Source organism: Opisthocomus hoazin, chromosome 7 (assembly GCF_030867145.1).
Source record: "Opisthocomus hoazin isolate bOpiHoa1 chromosome 7, bOpiHoa1.hap1, whole genome shotgun sequence".
In the NCBI taxonomy this organism is placed as follows: domain Eukaryota; kingdom Metazoa; phylum Chordata; class Aves; order Opisthocomiformes; family Opisthocomidae; genus Opisthocomus; species Opisthocomus hoazin.
This window is the reverse complement of record NC_134420.1, coordinates 1,923,002-1,950,296: the sequence shown is the minus strand read 5'-3', so window position 1 is coordinate 1,950,296 and position 27,295 is coordinate 1,923,002. Positions and strand designations below refer to the sequence as shown.

The window sequence follows — 27,295 nt, the reverse complement described above, 5'->3', positions numbered from 1 at the left end:
TCGGAAGGGGCTGGCGATGCCACGCGCCATCCCTGATGGGGACACGGGACAGCAGCTCCATCCCGGGGATGCCGAGCTGCTTCCCACCAGCACCGGGCAAAGCCACTCCCGGCGCTGCGGACAGCACCCAAAAGTGCTCTTTTGAGGGGCTCTTGAGCCCCGCAGCCCCCTCCTCTGCTCCCCCCGAGCCAAACCACCACCGAAACACCGCCGGGGACCTGGGCAGCTCCTGGCCGCAGGGGACCGGGGGGATGCCTCGGCGGCAGCCCGCAGAGGCACGGTGGCAGGGGGGGGGGTCCCGCGGCGGGGTGCCGTGCCGTCCCGTGCGTGCTCACTCACTTGGACAGGCTGAGCTTCCCCGCGGCCAAGTGGCTCTGCACCGCGTGCCAGCGGCCTCGTGCCACCTTCCCGGGCTCGCTGTGGGCAGAGACGCTGCTCCTCATGCCGTCCTCGCCGGGCCGCTGCTTCTCCCCGGGGCGGCCGTCGCGGTCCCCCGCCAAGCCCGCCGCGGCCGACGCCGTCAGCTTGGCCCCTGATAACAGAGAGCCACTGGGCCGGGCCGGCGGCCGGACCCCCGCCAGGAAGACACGGAGGGAGCCGGACGGACGGACGGACGGGGTGTTTGATAGGGGTGGGGGGTACGAGGGGAGGGGGAGAGAGCCGGAGGGGGGCAGACGGACAAGAGACGGACAGACAGAGAGAGAAAGAGAGAGAGAGAGACATCAGCACTGCAAAAGAAAAGGGGTCCTGGCCGGGGGGCTGCATGGGGGGGACACCTTGACAACACCATCCAAAATCAAGCGGGGAGGAGGGCGAGGGGTCCCGCTCGCCGGCAGCCCGGCCCCGGGGTGGGGACCCATCCCCGTGCCGAGGGGGTGCCCCCCAACGCGCAACCCCGTCCTGCGCCGCCGCGATGCTGGGCGGGGGGGGGTCTCCCAGGGTGGGGAGGGAGAGCGGGAAGGAGGGGTTGCTCGTCTCCATGGGGCTGCCCATGGGGTGGCGTGCGGGGAGCCCGGGTGGAGAAGGAGGAGGAGGAGGAGGAAGGCGAGTGGGTGCTGCCCAGATACTCACTACACGGAGCAAACCCGGCAAGGAGAGACTCACTTGAGGGAAAGGCGCGGATCACCGTACGGGGCGTAAGGTGAAATGTTTAGTATAAACTCCTTGGGAGGGTAGGAGCTCCATTTCTGCTGCACTGTGTTGTCATTGTTATTCCAAAAGTCTCTGTCTAGATCGCTACAGCGGCCGGAGACCAGCGCAGGAAGAAAAAGGGAAATACAAGAGAGAGAAGCTGAATTCCTGCGAGAGGGGAGGAAAAGCAGCCCTCCGCCCCCGGAGCGCCAGGATCCTGCGGGAGAGAGAGACGGGGAGCGCGGCCGCCCACCCCTCGGACACCGACACAGATGGACGGACGGACGGAGCAGGGCAGAGCTGCGGAGAGACAGGAGCGGGCGGCTCGGCCGGCTGGGAAGGAGAGAAGGATGGCGCGGGGTTAGAGAGGTGCCGGCGAGCGCGGTGCCGGTGCGGCGTCCCCGTCACGCGTGTCTGTGCGTCCCCGTCACGCGTGCCCATGCCTCCTCGCCTCCTCGGCAGCCGGGTCCTGCAAGCGCACGCCGCTTGGTTAACCGTGACGCTGCTGTGCGTCGCAGACCCCTCCGGGTCCCCCTCCTGCCGGACCCGCACGCAGCCTGGACCCCCCTGGCTCTGGCCAGCCCCCCGCCGCCGGCCCTAGCTGCGTGCCGGGGGGCTGTGGAGCCCAGCAGCTCCCCACCGGTGCCAGGGGACTTGCCCAGCCCTGACAGCCCTCGGCGATGCCCGCCTGCGGCTCCGGGTCGAGCCCGGCCATGGGGACGGGACGTGCCACCCCCTCCAGCCCCGGCGCGGCCGGGAGCAGCTGGCCAGGCTGTGCCCAGGCAGAGGGGTGGCCGAGGTAGCCCCAGACACCGCACCCCTATAAGACCCTGGGCTGGGGTCCAGGCCAGCCTAGGGAGGGGGTCTGCAATAGCCTTACTCCGGGCAGGGGCTGTTTCCCTCCTGGTGGTCCAGCCCCGGCTTGGCCCAAGAGCCCCACGGGGTGCTGAAGGGTGTGGGGGGCAGAGCTGGAGCTGGGGGGCCCAGGAGAGCCCCCCTCAGCTCCCAACCCCCCCCTCACTCCCTCCCCAGCCCCGCTCTCCTTTCCCCACAGCATCCCTGATGCCCGTGGGCTGCGGAGCCGTGCCAGCCTCGCAGGCAGTGGGGCAGGACTCGGGGTCTGCACGCCCAGACCCCTGGCATCCCTGGGGACGCCAGCGCCGAGGTCCCCGGGGCTCCATCCAGTCACGCCCGCAGCTCGGAGGGGCACCCCAGGGTGCTGGAGAGACCCACCAGCCCTCCCAGTCTCCCACTGGGGCTGGGGGACCTGGGGACACCTCTGCTGCGACCGGGGGGACCACCCCATCCCACAAGCGGCTGCAGGAGGTGCGGGGGTCGGTGATGCTTCGGCACAATGGTGGGGAGCACCCATCGCTCGGTCTCCCCAGCAGCCCCCGAAACGGAGCCGGGCGAGCAGGGCACGGACCCTCCTCGCAGGGCACCCATCCAGCACGTGTCCCCACGCGGGCAGGGCACCCACGCCGAGGGGCTGGCGTGTGGCAGAGGGCAGGGTGCTGAGCGGGCTGCGGCTGTGCCGGACCCCAGCGCCGCAGCCCCCTGCCCCTCTCCCCCCTCCCGACACCGGCACCTACTTGATGGTTTTCTTTTCGCTGCGGCCTCGGCTGGAGTCCGGGGTTCCCACGGTCTCCAGGGAAGTCTTGTAACGCTTACCCTGCGGAGGGGAGAGGAGAGGGGTCAGGGGGTGGTGGGGAGACCCCCACCGCACCGCAGAGCATCACGGCGGAGAAGGATGGGAGCTGCCGGGGCTGCGCCTCCATCAGCTGGAGGGTTTGACCTGGATTTTGCCCCTTTTCCCTTCCAGCCTCCCGGTCACCGGGCTCCATCCCACCGAGCCAGGCAGCAAAACCCCCGATAGCTTCAACCCTTGGCACTCAGGAGCCAGCAAAGTCACCGGGGAGACGCTGGCCCTGCCGCCCTGGCACCATCCCCAAGGGGCTGGAGGGCAGCGGGGGGCTTGTGCCCCGCGTCGCCCCAAGGACAGAGCAGCCGCCGCCGCCTCCGTACCCTTCCACGGCCTCACCGGGAGAGGAGCAGGTAATTTTAGGATTAATTGAACCTGAATTAATTGAGTTCACCTTCCCCACCGAAAAGGAAGCGCTGCCGTACGATAATGAAGCAGGAGCTGGCTCCTAACTGGGGCTTGTAATCAGGGCGCTTCGCTGCGATTTCCAACGGCAGGTTCAGCGCTGCTCCGAGCCAGGGCGGACAAGAGCCCAATTAATGCCAATTAGCGAACAATTAGAAGCGGAGGCTGCTCTGTGCAGGTGCGGGGAGGCCGAGGCGGGATGGGAGCAGCTGCCGGAGCAGGCTGGGGTTGCGGACCAGCCCCCCCACCGCCATGGCCCTGGACCCTCCGGCAGGAGCCAGCCCTGCGGGCAGCCTGCCCGTAAAACACACGGGATTTCTCCCTCCTCCATCTCCCCCAGCCTCATCGCCTCTGCACGGAGCCGACTCCTTGGCGGTGCTGCGTCAAAGGACACCCTGCACCCTCAGCACGGGTGTCCTGGGACAGCCACGGGCTGGTCCTGCCGGGAGCTGTAGGGATGCCCAGGCTCCTTGGATGCCCACGGGCTAATCCTGCTGGGAGCTGCAGGGATGCCCAACCTCCTCGGATGTCCATGGGCTAATCCTGCTGGGAGCTGTAGGGATGCTTGACCGCCTTGGATGCCCACGGGCTAATCCTGCTGGGAGCTGCAGGGATGCCCAACCTCCTCGGATGCCCATGGGCTAATCCTGCTGGGAGCTGTAAGGATCCTCAACCTCCTTGGATGCCCATGGGCTAATCCTGCTGGGAGCTGCAGGGATGCTTGACCGCCTTGGATGACCATGGGCTAATCCTGCTGGGAGCTGTAGCGATGCTCGACTGCCTTGGATGCCCATGGGCTAATCCTGCTGCGAGCTGTAGGGATGCCCAGGCTCCTTGGATGCCCACAGTCTAATCCTGCCGGGAGCTGTAGGGATGCCCAGCCTCCTCGGATGCCCACGGGCTAATCCTGCTGGGAGCTGCAGGGATGCTTGACCGCCTTGGATGCCCATGGTCTAATCCTGCTGGGAGCTGTAGGGATGCTCAGGCTCCTTGGATGCCCATGGGCTAATCCTGCTGGGAGCTGCAGGGATGCTTGACCGCCTTGGATGCCCATGGTCTAATCCTGCTGGGAGCTGCAGGGATGCTCGACCTCCTTGGATGCCCACGGGCTAGTCCTGCTGGGAGCTGCAGGGATGCTTGACCGCCTTGGATGCCCATGGTCTAATCCTGCTGGGAGCTGTAGGGATGCTCAGGCTCCTTGGATGCCCATGGGCTAATCCTGCCGGGAGCTGTAGGGATGCTCGACCGCCTTGGATGCCCATGGGCTAATCCTGCTGGGAGCTGTAGGGATGCCTGACCTCCTCGGATGCCCATGGGCTAATCCTGCTGGGAGCTGCAGGGATGCTTGACCGCCTTGGATGCCCATGGGCTAATCCTGCTGGGAGCTGTAGGGATGCTCAGGCTCCTTGGATGCCCACTGGCTAATCCTGCTGGGAGCTGTAGGGATGCCCAACCTCCTCGGATGCCCATGGGCTAATCCTGCTAGGAGCTGCAGGGATGCTTGACTGCCTTGGATGCCCATGGTCTAATCCTGCTGGGAGCTGTAGCGATGCTCGACTGCCTTGGATGCCCATGGGCTAATCCTGCTGGGAGCTGTAGTGATGCTCGACTGCCTTGGATGCCCATGGGCTAATCCTGCTGGGAGCTGTAGTGATGCTCGACCGCCTTGGATGCCCATGGTCAAATCCTGCCGGGAGCTGTAGCGATGCTCGACCTCCTTGGATGCCCACGGGCTAATCCTACTGGGAGCTGCAGGGATGCTTGACCGCCTTGGATGCCCATGGTCTAATCCTGCTGGGAGCTGTAGGGATGCTCAGGCTCCTTGGATGCCCATGGGCTAATCCTGCTGGGAGCTGCAGGGATGCTTGACCGCCTTGGATGCCCATGGGCTAATCCTGCTGGGAGCTGTAGGGATGTCCAGGCTTCTTGGATGCCCATGGGCTAATCCTGCCGGGAGCTGCAGGGATGCCCAACCTCCTCAGATGCCCACGGGCCGGAGGGGGCCATCCCTGAGCCCCATGCTCCGCGCTGTCCCCAGCCAGCCACCGCTTCGGGCTCATGGGGACGCGGCAGCAGCGGCTGCTGGCCCACGCTCCCCAGGGCAGCCGTGCGGGCGCAGACTGGGGCCAGCCCGGCAGCGGCTCAGCGCCTTTGGCCGTGGTTCTGGCGCAGCCGTTCCAGCTCCGTGCGCTGTCGAGGGCTGGCTGGGACGTCCCTTTCCATTCCCAGCCTGAACGCCTTCCCGGCCAATTTATGCTTCTTTGTCCCTCTGCCAGCTTCGTCCTTCAGCACACCCGGCCCTTCTCCTCCCGCCACCTCCCTCTCCACCCTGCCCTTCCCCGGGGGGCACCACCCCGGTTTGGGAGCCCCTTCCCACCCATCTCCCCTTCCCGCGTGCCGCGGCGGCTCCCACCGCCCCACGCTGCCACGTCTCACCCCAGACCCCCTCTCTCCCGTTCCCGGAGGAGCGCTGCCTTCCCACGGCTCGGGCAGCGCCGGGGTGGGCACCCCTGCTGCCGTCGCCGCGCTTGACCCAGATTCGAAGCTGACGGCGAAGGAAACGTGGCCGAGCGCACGGCCAGATCCCGCTGGCCACGCTGCTCCGGGAAGAGGAAGAGGAGGAGGAAGGATGCAGGGATGCAGGAGGGAGCGCTGTCCCGAGCCAAAGGTCCCTTGGTTGTGGTGGGGTTCGGGGAGGGCAGCTGGGTGCCCAGGGGTGCCATGGGGCTGGGGTGGGGGGCACGGTGGGCGGCGGGGCCGGCTCACGGCGCCTGGCACTGCCAGGGACGGGCTGGCCGCCTTCCCACGGGGCTCCTCCGGGCAGGAGCAAGCCCAGCAGGACAGGGGCCAGGTTGTTACTGCTCGTCGCAGATTTATATATATATATATATATTTATATCTATGTATTTGGAAACTTCCCCTTACACTGCACAGTTTCGCCCAAACATTTAATTATCGCGTCTCCTAATGAGCAAAATCAAAGCTGCCGCCGGCGCAAACCGCTCTGGGCACCCGCCTCTGCCTGCCGGCAGCCTCGGGACCCCCACCCCAGCCATCGCCTCCACCCTGCCAGCTCCAAGACCCCCGTGCCCACTCCTCACCCCGGCCCCCCGCCCGGCGCGGGGACACTTACCAGGCGGCGCTGGCACCACTGGCAGATCCCGCAGAGGACGATGGTGACGCTAAGGCTGACGGTGATGATGGCTGAGACGAGGAGGACGTCGCGGGAGGGAGCCCCTGCGGGGGAGCAGAGCAGAGCCCCCGCTCAGCGAGGGGCCGGGAGGGGGCTCGGCCCCGCGCCCGGGGGTGTCCCCAGCACTCCCCGGGAGCTCGCGTTGGAGCACGGCAGAGGCTTTCATCTCCGCCGGCACCCTGGGAGCGCTGGCGTGTCCGGCAAAGGTCGCAGCATCGCCCGCCGTGTCGGCACAGCGGCTGTCGTGTCGCTTCCCCTTCCTAATCCCTTTTCCTTCCCCTCGCCCATCCTTTCCCCTTTCCTCTTTCCCCTCGCCCATCCTTTCCCTTTTCCTCTTTCCCTTCCTCTTTCCCTTCCCCATCCCCATCCCTTCCCCTCGCCCATCCTTTCCCCTTTCCTCTTTCCCTTCCTCTTTCTCTTCCCCATCCCCATCCCTTCCCTTGGCCCATCCTTTCCCCTTTCCTCTTTCCCTTCCCCATCCCCATCCCTTCACCCTCTCCGCCCTCTTCCCGTTTTCCTTCCTCTTCCCCACTTCCTCCTCTTCCCCTTTCCCTTTTCCTTCCCATCCCTTCCCCTTTCCCATCCCCTCCAGACAACCCACCCCCCTGTTTCCTCGCCGCATCCATGCCCTTCCTGTCCGTACCCCACCATCGAGGATCCCTCTCTGGCTCAGCCAAATCCATGCGGATTCACCCCAACCGGCAGCGTGGGCGCTCGGTGGGGGCTGCCAGGGAGGGGTCGGGCAGCGGGCTCCTCTGCTCCCCCCCACCATGGCCATGGGGACAACCCTGGGGACCCCAAAAGTGGGGCTGGACCCCTCTGCTGCTCCAGCATCCCCCCTCATGGGTGCTGGGGATGGTTACGGGGCCAGGCAGGCGTCTCCCACCCCCCCTGCTCCTGTCCTGCACCCAACCAGCCCCGCGGGTGGGAAAACCCCTCGCCAGCCCCCCAGGGACCTGCCCAGCCTCCCCCCACAGCCCCCACCCCAGCGCAGAGCGTCCCCGGCATCCAGCAGCCCCCGAGCTGATGGCCACGCTGCCAGCCAGCGTCATGGCCCCAGCACCGCGGGAGGATCACTATGGACCCAGGGTGGCTTGGGGGGGCTCCAGGGGACCCCCCAGCCCCTTCCCCTGGCAGGTCCCGCATGGTGGCATCCCCATGGGGACCCCCAGCCCGCTCGGCACCCTGGGATGGGGACAGGCCATCCTTCGAGCCACAGCCGGCGGTGGGAAGCGGTGATGCCGGAGCAGCCCGCCCGTAGCCGTACTGCAGTATAAATATTAAACAATAATCGTTAATAATTAATTCGCCCGCAGACCTTGTTATTGTAATGAAATTTGCCAGCGGCTCGGAGGCTGGGGTGAGTCAGAGCAGCCTGGATGGCCGGATCGGGGGGTCCGGCATCCCCCCCCCGCCCCGGCACACGGCAGGGTCCCCAGCAGCCCCGTGGCCTCCGGGGGAACGAAAAGGAGCAGCGAAGGGGACGGTGGCAATAAAGGGGACTTTTCTAAAAGCCCCTTCAGCGGCCACACGGCCAGCGTGGGACGGAGGGGGCAGCAGGGCGGCGAAGCTGCCCCGGGGGGTTTCGAGGGTCAGGGCTGGGGGGTCCTGGAGTTTGGGGGGACAGGGCTGGGGGGTCATGGAGTTTCGGGGGACGGGGCTGGGGGGTCCCGGGGTTTGGGGGGACAGGGCTGGGGGTTCCCGGGGTTTCAGGGGACAGGGCTGGGGGGTCATGGGGTTTTGGGGGACAGGGCTGGGGGTTCCTGGAGTTTGGGGGGACAGGGCTGGGGGGTCATGGAGTTTTCAGGGGACAGGGCTGGGGGGTCATGGAGTTTCGGGGGACGGGGCTGGGGGGTCGCAGGGTTTTGGGGGACAGGGCTGGGGGTTCCCGGGGTTTCAGGGGACAGGGCTGGGGGGTCATGGGGTTTTGGGGGACAGGGCTGGGGGTTCCTGGAGTTTGGGGGGACAGGGCTGGGGGGTCCTTGGGTTTCAGGGGACAGGGCTCAGGGGTCGTGGAGTTTCGGGGGATGGGGCTGGGGCGTCCCGGGGTTTGGGGGGACGGGGCTGGGGGTTCCTGGGTTTGGGGGTATAGGGCTGGGGGGTCCTGGGGTTTCGGGGGACAGGGCTGGGGGGTCCCGGGGTTTGGGGGGAGAGGGCTGGGGGGTCCCGGGGTTTCAGGGGACAGGGCTGGGGGTTCCCGGGGTTTGAGGGGACAGGGCTGTGGGGTCGTGGAGTTTCGGGGGATGGGGCTGGGGGGTCCCGGGGTTTGGGGGGACAGGGCTGGGGGATCCCAGGGTTTCAGGGGACAGGGCTGTGGGGTCGTGGGGTTTTGGGGGACAGGGCTGGGGGTTCCCGGGGTTTGGGGGGATAGGGCTGGGGGGTCCCGGGGTTTCAGGGGACAGGGCTGGGGGTTCCCGGGGTTTGGGGGGATAGGGCTGGGGGGTCCTGGGGTTTCAGGGGACAGGGCTGGGGGGTCGTGGCTCCTCATCGGCAGGCAGCCCCCCGCCAGTGGCACAGCCGGCCGGCACACGTGCCCCCTCCATCCGAACGCAGCGAGGGGGCCCCTCCATCGCTCCTCGATCACGAGGAGCCTGTGTATAAACCTCGCTTAGCAACTGTTGCCTAGGAGGGAATTTGGGACCGGCCCTTAATTTCCAACATTTATAAACCCGAGCGAGATGAGCTGCCGGGGGGGGGGGATGTCAAGCAGCCGCGCCGTGGGGAGAGCCGGGCAGCCCCCCCGGGACCCCCAGCTCTCAGTGTTGCGGGACCCCGACCGGCCCAAGTTCGGCGCGTGGGTTAAGCAGGCTAGGAATCGGGGTGAGCCCTGCTCTGTACCCCCCAAAACGCCGGCTCACCCCACCCCGGTGCTCCCCGCAGCCCTGCTTGGGGACACCACGCCGTGCCGAAAGCGGGGTGCTCTGCCTGGCTGAGGCGAGAGTGACCCCCACCACAACCCCGCTGGGCTCAGCCCGGAGCTTCAAGGGATGCTTCGGTCCTGGCGGGGTCAAGTTCGTCCTCGGCGTAATCCAGAGGGGACACGGGTCCCTCAGCCCACGCTGGGGACAGAGACGCTGGCCCCCAGGCTGCTAAACATGATTTCAATGATTCTTTTTCTGGGCAATTAGCACTGGTTAATTAGAGAAGCCGAGTGAAGCGGAGCTCCTGGCTTGTCCCCAGCCCCGGGGCGCTGCGTGGGGTCCCCGGTTGGGATGCTCGGCCTGGGGACGCCGTGGGGACGAGGGCACCGAGGGGGCTGGAGGGGACACGGGGAGCCGGGCGGCAGCGACGCGCGTGGGGACGCAGCCCCGAGAGCGGGTGACAAACGTGGCACTTGTTTACCACCGCCTCTGCCCGCTCCTTCCCCGCCGCCCGCCATAAATCTCTTTGCCGGCGCGGATACGGCCGGGAGCGCGCGAGACGGCGGCGGTGGGACCTCACCCCCATGTACCCCCCCCCCCCCAAAGCCCACCTGCCCTTCGCTGCTCCAGCCCTCGGCCCATGAGAACAGCAAGGGGCTGCTCCACGAGCCAGAGACCCCACGTCCACCCTCGGAGGGCAGAAAGGGCTGGAAACGCCGTGGGGGCACCCGGGCTGGGGTCTCCCACCCCTCGCACCCCGCAGGGGAGGGTCATGGGTGCCGGGGAGGGGGCGGCACGGCCATGCAGCTCTGTCATCGGGATTCAACGCCGCCCGACGGGACATAATTCCACTTTTACAGCCACTTCTTGACGAGGGGATTACCCACCCCGTCACTGACGCGGCTCTCAGCGTGGGATTGGCGCGGCGCTGCGTGAGCAGTGCTGGGGGAGAGGGTCCCCAGGATGGGGAGAGGGTCTGCATGCAGGGAGAGGGTCCCCATGCTTGGGGAGAGGGTCCCTGCATGCAGGGAGAGGGTCCTCATGGTGGGGGAGAGGGTCTGCATGCAGGGAGAGGGTCCCCAGGATGGAGGAGAGGGTCTGCATGCAGGGAGAGGGTCCCCATGCTTGGGGAGAGGGTCTGCATGCAGGTAAAGGGACCCTGTGCTGGGGGTCCCTGCTCCCTGCATGCAGGGAGAGGGTCTTCATGGTGGAGGAGAGGGTCTGCATGCAGGGAGAGGGTCCCCATGCCGGGGGAGAGGGTCCCTGCATGCAGGGAGAGGGTCCCCAGGATGGAGGAGAGGGTCTGCATGCAGGTAAAGGGACCCTGTGCTGGGGGAGAGGGTCCCTGCATGCAGAGAGAGGGTCTTCATGGTGGAGGAGAGGGTCTGCATGCAGGGAGAGGGTCCCCATGCCGGGGGAGAGGGTCCCTGCATGCAGGGAGAGGGTCCCCAGGATGGAGGAGAGGGTCTGCATGCAGGGAGAGGGACCCTGTGCTGGGGGAGAGGGTCCCTGCCTGCAGGGAGAGGGTCCCCAGGATGGAGGAGAGGGTCTGCATGCAGGGAGAGGGTCCCCGTGCTGGGGGAGAGGGTCTGCATGCAGACAGAGGGTCCCCGTGCTGGGGGAGAGGGTCTGCATATAGGGAGAGGGTCCCCAGGATGGAGGAGAGGGTCTGCATGCAGGGAGAGGGTCCCCGTGCTGGGGGAGAGGGTCTGCATGCAGACAGAGGGTCCCCGTGCTGGGGGAGAGGGTCTGCATATAGGGAGAGGGTCCCTGTGCTGGGGGAGAGGGTCCCTGCATGCAGGGAGAGGGTCTTCATGGTGGAGGAGAGGGTCTGCATGCAGGGAGAGGGTCCCCATGCCGGGGGAGAGGGTCCCTGCATGCAGGGAGAGGCTCCCCGTGCTGGGGGAGAGGGTCTGCATATAGGGAGAGGGTCCCTGTGCTGGGGGAGAGGGTCTCCATGCTGGGGGATAGGGTCCCTGCATACAGGGAGAGGGTCCCTGTGCTGGGGGAGAGGGTCTGCATGCCAAGGGACAGGGTCCCTGCCTGCAGGGAGAGGGTCCCCATGGTGGGGGAGAGGGTCTGCATGCCAAGGAAGAGGGTCCCTGTGCCAGGACAGAGGGTCCCTGCCTGCAGCGAGAGGGTCCCCGTGCCAGACCCCCTCCTCAGCATGAGGACCCATGCCCTGGTCCAAGCAGGGCACCCCCCGCACCCACGGGAGCCCCCCGTGCCCACAGCCCCCCCTGGGCGCTGGGGAGCGGGGCTGGTGGCGGCGGAACCGCTGATGCCGACGGATTCGACACGCGGCGGAGCAACGGAGAGGCAGCCCTGTGCCGGGGCGGTGGTGGGTGCCGGTGCCATGGTGGAGCCGGGCACCCCGGCGCAGGCAGCCCAGCTTGGGGACACCCTGCGGTGCCCCAGCTGGCTCCCCGCTCCTCCCTGGCCTCCGTCCTCATCTCACTGGCTTCGTGCGGTTTGGTGGCCCTGCGCATTGCGGTGGCTTTGGGCATCTTGGTGGGTTGGGCATCTTGGTGGTCCTGCGCATCATGATGGCTTTGGGTATCTTGGTGGGTTGGGCATCTTGGTGGTCCTGTGCATCATGATGGCTTTGGGCATCTTGGTGGCCCTGCGCATCGCGGTGGCCTTGGGGGTCTTGGTGGACCTGCGCATCGCAGTGGTTTGGGGTGTCTTGGTGGCCCTGTGACTTGTGGTGACCTTGGGGAACTTGGTGACCCTGTGCATCGTGGTGCCCTTGGGCATCTTGGTGGCTGCGCATTGTGGTGGCTTTGGGGATCTTGGTGGCCCTATGCATCATGGTGGCTTTGGGCATCTTGGTGGCCCTGTGCATCATGTTGGCTTTGGTCATCATGATGGCTCTGTGACTTGTGGTGGCCTTGGGGAACTTGGTGGCCCTGTGCATTGTGGTGGCTTTGGGCATCTTGGTGGCCCTGTACATCATGGTGGCTTTGTGCAGCTTGGTGGCTCTGCACACCTCGGTGGCTCTGCACATCTTGGTGGCCCTTTGCACCTTAGTGGCTCTGCATATCTTGGTGGCTTTGGGCACCTCGGTGGCTTCACACACCTTGGTGGCTTTGCATATCCCAGTGGTTTGGCACAGCTCGGTTGCCTTGCGCACCTCGGTGGCCCCGGGCACGCTCAGCTCTCCAGGACAGACATCGCTCGAGTCCGGCACAGCGAGACCTGGAAGCGGCGCTCGCAGCCGGCACCGCGTCACGGCTCCACGCGGAGAAACTTGTCCCCGCGCCAACCCACTGCCGAGCGGGTGCCCGGCGTGCCAGCCCGCGCCGCGCGCCCGGGGAGGGGGGAGCGGGAGAAGGTGCCAAGCGAGCAGCGCGTCCCCCCCCCATCCCCAACCACATTTCTCCACCGAGCCGGGGTGGGACGTGACGCTGAGCCCGAATGATGGTGCTGGGGAAGGGGATGGGGCAACGCTGCGGGGTGGGGCGGGGGTGGGAGAGGGCCTGATCCTGCCCCGCGTGGCACCGGAGCGTCCGCGTGTGCCGCGGGAGGGCTGTGCCGTGGCGGAGGGCCGCGGGGCGAGGAGCGAGGCGGCCGCGTTGCCACGCCGGGGCTTCCCAGATGCTGTTTGCCTGGCGCCAGGCCGTTAATTCCTCCTCTCCTCATCCTCCCACTCATTTGCTAGATATTTCCCAAACCTTCTTATTTTTAGGTTGCAGCTGAAAAGCTGCGAATTTGCGGCTTTCGCTCCTGTGCAGGATCCCGAGCGCAACGCGGGTGGCAGCGGGCAGGGCCACGGGCAGGCAAAACCCACGGCCCCGGGAGAGGAGCCGGGCACAGGGGAGGCTGCCAGGACCCAAAACCTTCGAGGGGGGACGAGACCTCGTCGCCATCCCTGGAAAGGACCCGTGGGGCGTTTCGGGGCTCGGCGTGCCGCGAGGCGGCCGCAGGGTTGGCAAGCCGGAGGGCTGAGATGGCCAGGGGGCTGCACGGGCACAAGGCGCTTGGTGTGGGACATCAGGAGCCCCGCGGCCGTGCCACCACCCCGGCAGGGTCCCGGCCATCGTCCCACCACGGAACAAGCCTCGGGGGAGAGGACCGGTGCGGCACCGCGGCTCAGCCCCCCAGGGCGAGAGGGAAGGGAACGGGCGTCTGTTCTCCATCTGTGCATCTGTCTGTCTATCCGCGCGTCCCCCTCTCCGACACATCCGTCAATCTCTCCATCCATCCATCCATCCATCCCTCGTACACATCTGCTTCTCCATCCAGCCATCTGTCCGTCCCCCGGAGCTGTCAATCTGTCCGGCTCTGCCTCCCCCACGCCGAGCTGCCTGCCCCGGGGGGCTTTGCCTCCAGACTCTCACAGACCCCCCCCCAGGCATGGTGCTGCCTCTCGGTGCCAAGCACCCTGCGCCAGCACCCATACGCCCGGTGCCGCAGCGATGCCAAGGTACCCGGGCTCGGCAGAAGGATGGCAGCACCCACGGGTACCGTCCCTGCCACGCAGGCTCTGGGGGGGGAGGACACCCTCCCAAAACACCGCACGGCTCCTTCCCGGGGCCTCGGTGCAGCCGGGCACCCCCCATCCCAACCTGCCGCCATGCACGGACGCACCCTGGCACCACGGTGAGGGGCAGAGCGAGAAACCCGAGGGATGGAGGGTGGGATGGGGGTTTTGCCGTTGAAGCCGTCGGAGTCCTTCACGCACCGGGGGTTTCGCTTCACGCCACCGTCACGGAGCGAGCCGTGGCTCCCGGTTCGGGTACGGTGCCGGGGCGCACAGCGGTCACACAGCCCTCTGCGCCCGGCGGGCACCGCAGCGGCCGGTTCACCCGCCCCGGCACAGGGCTCAGCCCACGTCTCCGTGGCCCCAGCTCCCGGCACCCCGCCGCTGCTCTTGGCGCCTGCTCCCGCATCGGCCCACTCACGGGGAGAGGGTGCTCAGGGCACCCAGCGCCTCGCCGAGCCCCCAGCCGGCATCCCCCCCGCCTGCGTTCTCCAGCACGCCGCGGGATGCGCGCACGACACCTTCACGTGCTGCTCGGTGAAGCTGCGAGGTCCCCGGCCACGCACGCAGCCGTCACCGGCCCCGCGGCGGAGCAGACCCCGGGGCACCCTCGGGCTGCCACCCGTCCCCGCTCCAGGGTGGCCGCGAGCAGGGGCTGGTGGCGGAGGGAGAATTTGGCAAGCGAAGGCGCCTTCCTTCCCCCAGCGCCGGGCTATTTTTGGCCGAGGATTTCCGGAGAAGCGTGTGGTTTCTCTGCCTCGTGGTCCCCACCGCATCTCTCCTCTCGAGGAGCACCCGGACCCCCCACCCCGGAGCACCCGAGGGCTTTCAGCCCCCGCGCCCGAGTCCTGCGGGGTTTCCATCCATCGCCCTCCCCCATCCCAAAGCCTCGTGATGCCCCTCGTCCCCCGGCGAGGCTGCCGTCTGCTGGGGTCATCCATGCCCCAAAACGTGGTCCCGCTGTCCCCCGCAGCCCCCCGGGCATCGCCCCCCGCCCCGGCACCAGCCCCAGCCCCACCTCACCGGGCGCAGAAACCTCTCCCGGCAGCCAAGCCGGGCTCTCACGCCGAGCGGCGTTGCCAGCTCTCGCGCCGCTGCCGTCACCACTTCGCCTCTCGCCCCGGAGCCCTCCGTCATCCCCGGGTGCTCCGGGTGACAGCGGCAGAGAGGGAGGCGGAAAGCCAGGGGCTCCCCGGGGACGGGGGCGAGCAGGCTCCGTGTGCCGTGCCCACCCCGGTGAGACCCCATGTGCTTCCCCAGCTCCCTGACCCCCCCCGGGGCAGAGCCCCCCAGCCACGGCCGGGACCCTCGCCAACGCTGAGCTTGGTGGCCACCACGGGGACAGGAACCCTGCAGAGAGCTCAGTGCCGGGGTGGGGGGGATGCTCAGCATCAGCCACGGCCCCCCCAAAGCAAGGGGCTGGGGGAGGAGGAGGAGGGCTGGTGGAGACCGCAGGGGAAGATGGAGAAAGGCAGCTCAGAGGGGAGGAGAGAGGAGGCAGAGGAGGGGAGTGAAGGGCTGAGGAAGGCCCCAGATGGAGAACTGGGGCTGCAGGGGAAGATGGAGAAAGGCAGCCCAGAGGGGAGGAGAGAGGAGGCAGAGGAGGGGAGTGAAGGGCTGAGGAAGGCCCCAGATGGAGAACTGGGGCTGCAGAGGTGCGGGCAGGGGTCTGGGGGACGTGGGGCTGGGGGAAACCCTCCTGCAGACCCCGGTCCCCGGGGTGCCCCCTCCAGTGACACACGCCGAGACCCTGGAGAGCGGGGACAGCCACCCACAGGGCAGCGGGGACGGTCACCCATCGCCCCCCCCCAAAGCCACCAGCATCCCACAGACCCAGCCGGAGGGGACGGGACATGGACCTCACGTCAGGGGTGCCCGAAGCCCCCCAAAACGCAGCCTCAGGTGTCCCCCACCGGGGAGGGCAGGGAGACGGGCGGCCGCGTCGTCCCGTCCCTCTGCCACCGCCCCGGCTCCGTCACCGCCAGCGCCATCGCCCGCTTCAAACCTCATTAACTCCCCCCAAGGTGACCCCTCTCCCTCCCCGCCGCGGGAGGACCCGGGGACCCCACAAAGCAACGGGGCCCTCGCAGCCCACCCACCCCGAGCCCGCGCCCCGCCACGCAGCACCGCGCCCCGGCTGGCACCCACGGCGACGCGGGCGACCCCGCTCGACGCAGCCCGACCCGCCGCCCCCCGCACCCCCAGACCCACACACGCACCCCCACCCCCCCCCACCCCCCCAAATCGCAGCTCGGCCCCCCCGCTCGACGCTTTCGCCGCCGCTCCGCCTTCACGCGCGGTCCCCGCACGCCGGCCCCCCGCGCTCAGAAAACTGAATCCATCTATAATAAATATTGCAGCCGAGCCCCCAGGGGCCGGGGGGGGGGCAGCGATATTATCTGCATCTGTCTTCATTCCCCGCTCCCCCGCCCTTCCCCGGCAGGCTGAAAAGCCGCGAGATCAGGCGCTGGAAAGCCGCCTCCAGCTCCTTGGCGTGGGGAAAAAGCAGGGGGGGGGGGATATCGGGCAGAACCTCCCAGCCGGACCCCCCGCCCGGCTGCGGTCCCCAAGCCTTCTCCTCGCTGGCCCCCCGGTGTGCGCGGGGTCCTGGGACACGGGTGTCACGCGTCTGAGCATGGGGTTGTCCCCCCCACTGGGACATGGGGAGGGTGAATGGCTCGGAGGTGGCAGGGAGGATCCCCGGGGGGGCTCAGCACCCACCCGGACACCCCCGCTGCGACGCTGGGGGACGAAGGGACTGGGTGAGGCCGGGGGGCACGCTCCGAGGCGCGGGCAGGAGCATCCTCCCGGTGCCAGACGAGGGGCTGGGGGTCAGCGGGGGGGTGAACCCCGACCCCGAGCGGGATGGGGGTGCCCGGGGAGGGGGGGGGGGGGGGGGGGGGCAGAGCTGCCACCGCTGTGGCCGCACCGTGCGGGACGCGTGGCTGCAGCAGGTGCCTGGCTCCCGGCGAGGCCGCTCTTTGTCTGCCTTCCCCGGCTGTCGCGCTTCCCCCCATCCCCTCCGCCGCCCCCCGGCCCCCCCCCGGCTTCGCTCTTTGGGGGGGGGGATTTCAGCTCATTTTGAACCCGGGGCTCGGCTCGTCCCCCGGCCTCGGGGCCACCCGCTCCCACGACCCCCGGCGCTCGCCGCGCCGACCTCGCCATCGCTCGCCCGGAGATGGCGACGGGGGGGCACGGGGGCACAGGGACCCCCCCCCCAGCGCCTGCTCGATGCCCTGAGAGGATGAGGGAGTTGGGGTGCAACCGGCTGGCCGGGGGCTGGCAGCGGGGATGGGGGTGGAGGGGGGGGTCTCGCGTCGCAGCGGGGAGGAGGGAGCTGCCCGGTGTCCCCGGAGCTGGCGTGGGTGGCGGGGGGCACAGAGGGCACCTTTGTCTTCAAACCCAGTCTCAGCCACGGCTCTCCCGACACGTCACGGGACACGGTGACGGCCCCCCCTGCAGCCCCCCCAGCTCAGCTCCAGTTTCACCCACCCCTCGCCAGCCGACGCCAGGCTCCCTAGGGCATCTCCCACCCCCGGCATCACCCCCCAGCTCCACCTTGCCCCCCAAAGTCCCCCTTTCCCCGGGCTCCAAAGCACGGCGCAGACGGTGGCAAAGTTTCCCGAATTTCCCCCCCTACGGCACCTTCTCCCCCCTCGTGGAACGAAGCCGGTGGTGGGGGTCGCAGCGGCGGTGACACCGAGCAGGGGACGAGGCCGACGCCGAAGGAGCCGGGAGGGGGAACGGGCATCGCTTCCCCAGGGGGGCCGCGGTGTGGCAAACGCCGGGCTCTCGGCAAACCCCGCAAGCCACCGGCACCCACCCGGTGGGGACAGACCCCAGACCCAGCACCCGCAGCGGCACCGGAGGAGAAGCAGGGGCTGGGGTGGGGGGGGGGGGGCACACGGTGTGTCGAGCGGACGGTGTCCCAGCGCCAGCCCAGAGCTGCCGGCACGGGTCTACGTGCCCCCGGCCCCACCATGGCACCCCACGGCACGCTCGTGATGGGAGACCCAGCAGCCGGGGACCGCGGGGTTCGGGGAGGGGGCAGAAGGGGGTCTGCCCCCCCCCCCCGAGCCCCAGAAGCTCAGGGTCTGCCTTTCAACCCCGCAGCCCACCGGGCAGTGCCGTTGGCGGCACGGGCAGCCGAGTGCCAACGGGGCAAGGGGGCAAACGGGGGGCGGACGTGAATTTTGGAGGTGGCACAGCCGGCGGGGACAAGTCGGTGTCCCCACATCGGTGACCTTGGGCCGAGCAGCCGGCGGTGCCGTGCCGCGCTCCCCTGCCCGCCGGACATCGCCGCGGGGTCGCGGGGACGGGGCAGCGCGGGGACCGAGCCGCTCCGGGGACGCGGCGAGGGGACGCTCGGCCTCCGGGCAGGTGGAAACTTCACCTCGAAGGTGGCTTGTCCGGAGCCACCAACTCCCGGCCATCGCCGACGTCGTCACCGGACGCGTCGCCGGCCCCAGCGTCGCGCCAAGCCGCCGGCTCCCGCGGGCCTGGCTCTGCCCGACGCTCGCGGCTCGCCCCGGTGACACCGGCAGCACCCGCTCTGGTCGCCTCGGTGGTCCCCACGTCCCCGCCGGCGCGTCCCCGGTGCCACCGCAGGACACGATGTCCTTCTGCCGGCCGGGGTGCCGCGGTTGAGGGTCGCCAGGCCCCGGCGAGCCCCGTGGCACCGGCAGCATCGCTTCGCCCGCGCCGCTCGGGGACCCCTCAGCGGGGTGGGGGGGGACCCCGCGCACCCCAAGTCCCCCCGGCAGCGCCCCAGATTCCTCGGTCCGGGGTGACCGATGCCTTCGGAGCATGAGCTCAGCAAAACCGCGCCGGCAAAAGCCCCCTCCCCAGTCGCCCACGCCGGCGGGCGCAGCGGGACGGGGTTGGGGACCGCGGTTGGGGGACCCCCGGAGGGATGGAGGGGGGGGGCGGCGGTGAGGAGGTGGGGGGGGGGGGGATGCGCTGCCTGGGTGCCGGCACCCAGCACGGGTGGGGGCTCACCCCGGGGGGTTGGGGGCTCACCCCGAGGGGTTGGGGGTCCCCCGGGGAGGGGGGTGCTGGCCCCATGAGCTATCCCCGGGTGGGGTGTCCCCCGGGGGGGGGGGTGTCTCTGCAGGGCGGTGACTCGGGAAGCGACGTGGGGGGGGGACTTTCTCCCCAAACTCCCGGTAACTCCCGACCGGCGGGGCCGGGCGGGGGGCGGCGGGTGGTGACCCCCCCCCGTTCCCCGTCCGTGTCCCCCCCCCCGTCCCCCCCCCGTTGCGGTGCTCGGCGCTGCGCACGGCGGGCTCACCTGCGCCGGCAGCCTCCGGGTGCAGGTACATGGCGGCGGGCGGCGGGGCGGCGGCTGCCCGGTGCGGGGGGGCCGCGGTTCATCAGACGGCGGCGGGAGGCGGCGGGGCGGACGCGGGGGGGGCCGCGGGAGGCGGCGGGGGCTGGGGATGGAGAGGGGGGTGGGGACGGGGGGGGGGCGGCAGCCCCGCCGAGCCCGTGCTGCCTGCCTGCGGGGTGCGCGCGTGTGTGTGTGCGGGTGCGTGTGCGGGAGCGCTCCCACCGCGCGTCCGCTTGCTGCTCGCTGCTGGCGGGCGGGGAAACTGCAGCCGGGGGGCGGGGGGGAAGGGGTGGGGGGGTTCGGTGCTGCGCGGCGCAGCCCCACACGGGGACACGCAGGACCCCCCCGGTGCGGCCGCGGAGGGGGACACGCGGGGTTGGGAGGGGGGGGGTGTTGCGGGGGGGGCGCACCCGCTGCCACAGAGGGGGTGCCACGCTCGGGGGGGGGACGACACACAGGACACCCCCCCCTCATCCACGCACCCCGACCCACCGTGGGGTTCCCACGGAAGATCCCAAGCCCACCCGAGGGAACCCCGCACTCACGAGGGAGCAGCACCCCCGAGCCCCCCGCCCTCCCCGCCCCGCCGCAGGTTCCCCATTGCCCCGCTCCGGTGGGATCCAGGCCGGGTTTTGCCGGTGCCGGGGCGCGGCGGCCGCTGCCGGGGCTCTGCGGGCTCGGCGGCCGCTGCGGGCGCCGCAAAACCCGGCGCGGATTCACGGAGCGGGCCGTGCGCTGGCTCCTGTTATCTCCCCCCCCCCCCCCCCCCCCCCCGCCCCCAGCAGCGGGGAAAGGCGATTTCTTGCCCCGGTGTTTATTGCCGGTTTGCTACAGCGATGCAGGCGAGAAGCAACCAGAGGGGAGAGCTGCTCTGCGGGGCACCAGGCAGCGGGGGGCTGCCAGGGACCCCCACCTCCAGCCACGTCCCCGGAGCGCTGGCCTGGGGGTCCCCAGGGTGGGAGGGAGCAGGGTTGAGGAGGAGACCCCACGAACTACCCCGGACGGAGGCAACGGGGCAGAGGAGGATGCGGGGGGCTGGGGGTTTTGCTCCCAGGACCGGGGGCTGTGCCCGCTTCCCCCTTCCGCTGGGGTGTGGGGTCCCCGGGGTGCTGGCCTGGGGGTCCCCAGGGTGGGAGACAGCAGGGTTGAGGAGGAGACCCTATGAACTATCCTGGACGGAAGCAACGGGGCAGAGGAGGATGCGGGGGGCTGGGGGTTTTGCTCCCAGGACTGGGGGCTGTGCCCGCTTCCCCCTTCCGCTGGGGTGTGGGGGTCTGCGACCCACCCCAGCACAGGGCCGTGGGGCTGGGACGCTCGCCTGGACTCTCCGGAGCTGGTGGGAACCCCGAGGGCCAAAGCCCAACCTCACCTGGCTGTAAAACCACGGCTGCGGCGGTTCGGGAGCTCTCGGGACTAAACCTCAACTTTCCTCGCTCCCAGGCTGGGTTTCGAGGAGGGAAATCTCTCCTTATAATCAGGTTGAACGGAAAAAAAGCCCGCGGAGGAAACCCTGAACGGGCAGGGACTGGATTTAGGGATGGGGCTGAGCAGGGGGTGAAGCGCAACCGCAGCTTCCCCGGCAGCGCGGTGCCGGCACTCGGCTCTGCCTGTTCCGGCGAGGCCGCGGCGGTGATATGGCCCCCAGTCTCGTGTGCCTGACTCACGCCAGCGGGCTCCTCGACGCCCGTCCTGGCTCGCCGCCCGCCGCCGCGCTCACCGGGGGGGCCGGGGGGCTTCTCCCAGCCCCTCGTCGTGGGGTCGGTGCCAGGAAAGCCGGCGCCCGGGCGCGGGCGGCAGCCGGTGCGGCGCGATGGGGAGCCGCGTGCCGGGCAAACTTCGGCGCGGACGCCCGGGCGAAGCTCTTCCAGCGAGGGGGCTGGGTGCCAGCCTGCTGCCAGCCCTCCGGGGCCGCGGGTGGGCTGGGGCGGGGGGAGCAGCCCTCGGCCCCTCGCTGCTCGGGGGGCCGGCAAAGCCTCCTCGCGGGGACGCGTAGCTTTATTTTGATTTTTTTTCATATTTTTTTTTTTTTTCCCAGTCCCCTTTGTGGGAACCTTCTCATTAAACCCTTGGCACAAACCCTTGCTTTCGCTCTGCTTTTCTCCACTCGCTTCCCACGCGCTCTTCAGCGAGCTCTAAAATCCCCATCCCCGCACGCACAGCCATACCGGCAGCACCGTAACCTCCCGCACCCACACAGCCGCGCTCCGTCGCCGCCCGCCGTCGCTTCCACCGGGGCCAAGTGGGTGTAAAAACGCTGCTGACTCACGGCGGAGCCGGGCCCAGCGCCTCGCTGAGCACCATGCGTGAGCCTCTGCCGCCGGCCGGGCTCCCGCCGCGGGGCCGGCACCCGGCTGGGTGCTGAGCAGCACCCGGGGATGCTTTTCCTGCCCGTCAGGGCACCACGGAGGGAGAAAGTTGGCCAAAACCACAGCTTGCCCGACGTTGGGGAGATGAACCCCAATTCGCACTTGCCCCGCAGGCACCCGCCTCGCTCCCTGCCTGCCCGTGGTGGAGGTGGGAGCTGCCCCCAACCCCGACCTCTCCAACCGTTCTCCCAGCAGAAGACTCTATGTGACCCTGCAAACCCCTGCCACCCCGAAACCCTGCACCTCGAAACCCCTGGGCAGCCTGAGCCCCTGCTGTCCCAACCCTCTGGGTACCCCACGTCCCTGGGTTACTGGACCCCTGCCTTCACAGAATCCCAGAATGGTCAGGGTTGGAGGGGACCTCTGGGGTCACCCAGTCCCACCCCCTGCCCAAGCAGGGTCACCCAGAGCAGCACCATGTCCAGGTGGGGCTTGAAGATCTCCAGAGAAGGAGACTCCACAGCCTCCCTGGGCAGCCTGGGCCAGGGCTCCGTCACCCTCAGAGGGAAGAAGTTCTTCCTCATCTTCAGCTGGAGCTTCCTCTGCTTCAGTTTGTGCCCGTTGCCCCTTGTCCTGGCGCTGGGCACCACTGGAAAGAGTCTGGCCCCGTCCTCCTGACCCCCACCCTGCAGATATTTAGAGGCATTTCGAAGGTCCCCTCTCAGCCTTCTCTTCTCCAGGCTGAACAAGCCCAGCTCCCTCAGCCTCTCCTTGCAGGAGAGATGCTCCAGTCCCCTCCTCATTCTTGTAGCCCTCCACTGGACTCTTTCCAGTAGCTCCTCATCTTTCTTGAACTGGGGAGCCCAGCACTGGACACAGGACTCCAGATGGGGCCTCACTGGGGCAGAGTAGAGGAGGAGGAGAACATCCCTCGCCCTGCTGCCCACACTCCTCTTGACTCCTTCCCAAAGCCCTGGGTACCCCGAACCGCTGGGCAACTGGACCCCTGCCATCCCAAAGCCCTGGGTACCCCACGCCCAGCCCAGCGTGGCCCCCGTGCCCTGGCCACAGGACAGGGAGATGCTCCTGCATCTCCAGTCCAGTGCTGGGCTGTACCGAGGCAGCACCACGGGGACCTTGGGTGACCCCCGGGCTCCGGTCCCTCTCCGCGGCGCCGGCCCGGGCGTAGGGAGCCCCGCACCACGGCTCCCGCACGGCCAGAGCTCCACCAGCTGAACCCGAATTTCTGCGGGACGTGCCGGCGTCGGGCTGGCCGGCAAAGGCGGGTTCCGCTGCCGAATCGCAGCTTGCGGTTCCCAGCGCTTCGGCTTTCGCACGGTTTTAGAACAGAGTCATTACGCTCCTTTCTCCCCTCCTTCGCTTTTATTTTGTCGACGGGGAGAAAATGGGTATTTCTTATCCTCCCTTCCCACCGAACGGGGAGAACCTTTTCTTTTTTCTTTTTTCCCCCTCGCTCAAGCCTTTTATACGAGTTAATCTCTGGGTTGAGTCCAAGCCTGGGGAAATTTCATCTGAAAAGATGGATTTTTCAGAGCCTAACGGGAGTAATTACAGGGGGTTGGAAAGCAAACTATTCCGCAGCTTGAACAAGAGCAGGCTGTGACCCGGCACTTGTTACAGCTAATAAAAATGTTAATGAACCGGCAGCAGCGACGGGGCTCTCCCATCGCTCCTTCTTCCTTCTCTGCCGGCCCCGGTCCCCCGGCCGGGGCGGAAGCGGAGCGCGGCGACGCGGCGCTGTGTTTGCCTTGCTGTGCAAACACCGCGCGGGGCCCAACCGGTCGGGCAGAGATGTGCTGCGGGAGGATGCTCGTCCCTTCGGCCGGTTGTTCCGGCGTATAAATGACACCGGGTGACGAGCTCGCCAGCCCACACGCCAGCAAGGCACCCGAAACACGGGCTGTGGCTCCCGGGGAAGGCAGGTCAGCGGGAAACCCACCCCCGGGTGCTGGCAAGAAGCTGGGACCGCAGCGGAGCCGCTCTGCTTCGGGTGACACGGGCCAGGGCCAGCGTCCCCTCGGTGACAAGCCGTGCAGAGAGGCTGGCGCGTGAAGAACCCGGCCGGTGGCGACGGAACGCCCTAGGGCGTATTTTAATTATGGAGAGAGCATCCGTCACGCGCCGCTCCCGCGCTCGGCTCCACGTTTGCTCGGGGCTCAGAGGGGGATTTGTGTCATGGCCGGCGGTGTTTGCCGTGGGCACAGCCTGCCCGTTTGCTTTGCGTGGCTGGCGTTGGCAGCCCAGCCCTTTTGGGGCTTCCTCGCCGTGCCGCGCCGCGCCGTGCCAGCCGCACCAGCGCAGAGGCCAGCGCAGGTGACCGACCGTTCGATGCCCAGGGTGCGGTGGCTCTCCAAGAAGGCGTGTTGGCGATTTCGGGGTTCCTCAAGCTGCAGGCTGAAGCCATCAGGGCTCCGGATGATGAGCTGGGAGGCTCCGGCACGGAGCGCGCCGGCTGCCGGGATACTGCCCGTCCAGCCCCGGAGCCGTGCTCTCGGTCGGAGGAATTCATTACTGCTCCTCTCCTAGGCAGCAAACATTATTAAAAGAACAAAAGAAACGCAACCAGAAACATGAATTATAATTAATGCGTGGTGCTGGAGACGGTGGCACGGCTGGCGAGACACAAGCCGGGGCGGCCACGGTGCTGCTCCCCGCAGCCCTGGGTTGTCCTCGCTGACACTGAGCTGCTCTCCAGTCCCCAGCAGGCCCCCCACCCCAGACCGTACCCCGTATTCACGTCCCAAAGCCCCCCCTGTCCCTGGGCAGGTAGATGGGCTGCGAGGGAACATAAGCAGGAGAGAGAAGCAGTTGTGCATGGGGGCTCCTAAAACCCCACCGACCTCCCCGGCCTCACCCCGAGCATCCCTCAGCGCCCGCCGCTGCCAACCCCCTTCTTGGGGAGGGGGTTTCACGTGCTGCCTGGGGGGACATCGCATCTCCCCTCTCCGCCACCCCGTCCCCACTCCTTGCTGCCACAGGGTCCCTTTCGAGGTGTTTCTGTACCGTGGCTTCCCGGCTGCCCAACGCTCCTTCTCTCTTTGGGAGCAATTCTGGCTAAAAATATTTCTGCCGAAGCCCTCCGCTCTGCCTTCCCCACGGAAGCGGGGGGCTTAGGTGGGTCCCCACGCCTGCCGGCAGCTCCGGTGTGGCCATGCGGGGAGCCGGGACGGTGCTTGGTGCCGTGGGGATGGCAGGGGGGCTCTGGGCCAGCCGGTATCGCCGGGGCGGCTGTGAGGCACCGAGGAAGGCGGCAGGTGGAGGCTGAAGGTCGCGGCTCGGACTTTGCCCGCGGCACTGCCGGGAGCAGCTGCTCAGCAGGTGACACCGGCGCCGAGGCCGCAGCGCGGGGCTGGGTTCCTCCCCGCTGGCCCTGAGCCCGCGGCGGCCACGGGATGCGGGGAGACCGTGCGGATGCAGCGATGCCCCAGGAGCCTCGGCGGAGTGTGTTGGCCAGGGCTGCGGAGGTCCAAAGCCCATCAACGATGCGGGCGGCTCGGGATCACAGAATCACAGAATATTCGGGGTTGGCAGGGACCTCTGGGGTCACCCAGCCCAACCCCCTGCCCAGGCAGGGTCACCCAGAGCAGGCTGCACAGCACCGTGTCCAGGCGGGGCTTGAAGATCTCCAGAGAAGGAGACTCCACAGCCTCCCTGGGCAGCCTGGGCCAGGGCTCCGTCACCCTCAGAGGGAAGAAGTTCTTCCTCGGGTTCAGCTGGAGCTTCCTCTGCTTCAGTTTGTGCCCGTTGCCCCTTGTCCTGTCACTGGGCACCACTGGAAAGAGTCTGGCCCCGTCCTCCTGACCCCCAACCCTTCAGATATTTGTAGGCATTTCTAAGGTCCCCTCTCAGCCTTCTCTTCTCCAGGCTGAACAAGCCCAGCTCCCTCAGCCTCTCCTCGCAGGAGAGATGCTCCAGTCCCCTCCTCATCCTCGCAGCCCTCCGCTGGACTCTCTCCAGTAGCTCCTCATCTTTCTTGAACTGGGGAGCCCAGCACTGCACCCAGAACTGCAGATGGGGCCTCACTGGGGCAGTGTAGAGGGAAAGGAGAACCTCCCTCGCCCTGCTGCCCACACTAAGGGATAGCTGCCTTCAGCCCATGCTTGTCCTTTCTGGCAGCATGGAGCCAAAATCTGAGCTGTGCTGGGGTCCTTCTCCGCAGCCCCTTTTCCCCTCCTTCTCCCTGCACCCTGCTCACATTGAGCCATGTCTCCTCTCGTTTGAGGTGCTGTTAATTAAAGGGATAGATGATTGCCAGAGCACCCATCCTGAAATGAAGGACACGCAGTCGCCCACCGCCTCTCAGCCCTGCACCCAGCGGTGGGGGCCGCTGTGATGATGCCGATGCCAGCACCCACCCGGGGACAAGGGGAGCGACGCGGCGGCTGCCCAGCAGCCATCGCCCGAGTAGGGATTTCATCTTCTTGGCCCTGGGTTTGGAATCAGGTTTCGATCGATGAAGAAGCGCTCGCTCCAACCCCGCTGCCCTGACTCAGCAGGTCCCCGCTGCCCGGCTGGCCGGCAGGGCTGGGCACCGCGGTCGCGTCTGGGTGCCGGCGGCTCCCCGAGCCCTTCGGGTCCTGACCGGGAGGGCTGGCACCGGCTGGGTCCCCTGCGAGGGGTCTGGGAGCGACGTGTGCTCCCACCACCCAGGATGCTGTCCCCAGCGGGGCTGGGAACGGTGGCAGCGGAGCACGGGGAGCCCCGCGGGGCTGTCTGTGATGGCCCCGCTCTGCCTGCCCGGGCAGTGCCGGGGGAAAAGCCATGCCGGGCTGGGGACACAGCCTGGGAACGGCTTGCAGCAGCGTCAGGCCCCGCTCTTCCCTTTGCCTCCCCCTCCAAAGCCTGTTGAATCCCCATCCTCCCTCCCCGCCGCTTCCAGAGCCCTCCAGGGCTCGCCTCGGGTCATCTTTTTTTCATGAGCGCTGGAAGGCGTTGGCGGTCGATGGCTGGGAAAGGCGGCGCTGGAAGAAGATGCTGCCCTTGGGCAAGGCTGGCCGGGGCCAGAGCCGCTCCGCTCCGCAACCGCTGCCCCAAAGTGCTCGGCGATGCCGACGTGGGCCCAAGAGCTCACGCTGCGCCTGAAAGTACAGCTCTCCGCGTCCTGATGTTGGTAGAACACGCGGTGCACGGCTCGGTAACGAGCAGTGGCCTCTATTAGGCAGGCTATTAGTCTCATCAGGAGCGCCGAAAGTACATTGCCGGGGTTTTGCTGGTGGGCAGGAAGGCGGTCGGGTTCTGCCGAGTAGCTGTGCAATTAGGGATCAGTCATTCCCGTGGCTGCAGGCACTGATGGACCGGGGCCGGTGGGGATGGCCGGGGGTGATGGGTGGTTTCTCTTCCCGTGGCTGCTCTCGGAGGTGGCACGGCTGCGAGGGTGGGACTGAGATCGCGTGGGACCAGCCGCTCTGCTGGAAAAGTCTGATAGATACAGAAAATGAACGATCTGCCTGAAAATCAGAGGGAGATACGAAAAGGCCGGAGAGAGGAATTGCTGTTACGCTCCTCACCCCGACCAGCGGCAGCTCCCCGGCTCTGTCCCATGTCTGGGCGTCCCTGCACAGCCACCACGCACTCGCTGCCTCCCCCAGACATGCTTTGGGGTGAGCCCTCCCTCCAAAGCCCGGTGAGATGTTCCAGCAGTGCCGATGAACCCTTGCTTTGCTCTGGCATCAGAGAAACCTCTCCAGGCAGCAGCAGGGTGGGCAGAAGTCACCTGAGGAAGAGAGAGCTCTGGAGAAGACCCCGTCCAGAAAGACCGGAGTTCAGGGGAGGGACGGGCTTGGCTTTGCGATCCCTGCGTGGGATCGGGGAGTGCTGAGCATCCCCCGAGCCGTGGTGTCTGGCTCAGCTCTGGTGCCGAGCAG

At 68.2% G+C, this 27,295-nt stretch overlaps 1 protein-coding gene across 3 annotated transcripts in view; it reads right to left on the bottom strand.

The window, feature by feature from the left end:
- Positions 1-19,355, bottom strand: part of SYT7 (synaptotagmin 7) — a 31,341-nt gene extending 11,986 nt beyond the window's left edge. For 2 of the 3 annotated variants that reach the window (XM_075427263.1, XM_075427264.1), the window contains exons 1-5: positions 19,066-19,355; positions 6,372-6,475; positions 2,724-2,803; positions 1,105-1,236; positions 340-549 (exon numbers count right to left, since the gene is read on the bottom strand). In XM_075427263.1, coding sequence (XP_075283378.1) covers positions 340-549; positions 1,105-1,236; positions 2,724-2,803; positions 6,372-6,475; positions 19,066-19,096 — 557 coding nt within the window. In that variant the 5' untranslated portion in view covers positions 19,097-19,355. The remainder of the gene's footprint in view (positions 1-339; positions 550-1,104; positions 1,237-2,723; positions 2,804-6,371; positions 6,476-19,065) is intronic. The other variant, XM_075427265.1, reaches the window with a different exon arrangement.
- Between the last annotated feature and the right edge of the window lie 7,940 nt (positions 19,356-27,295).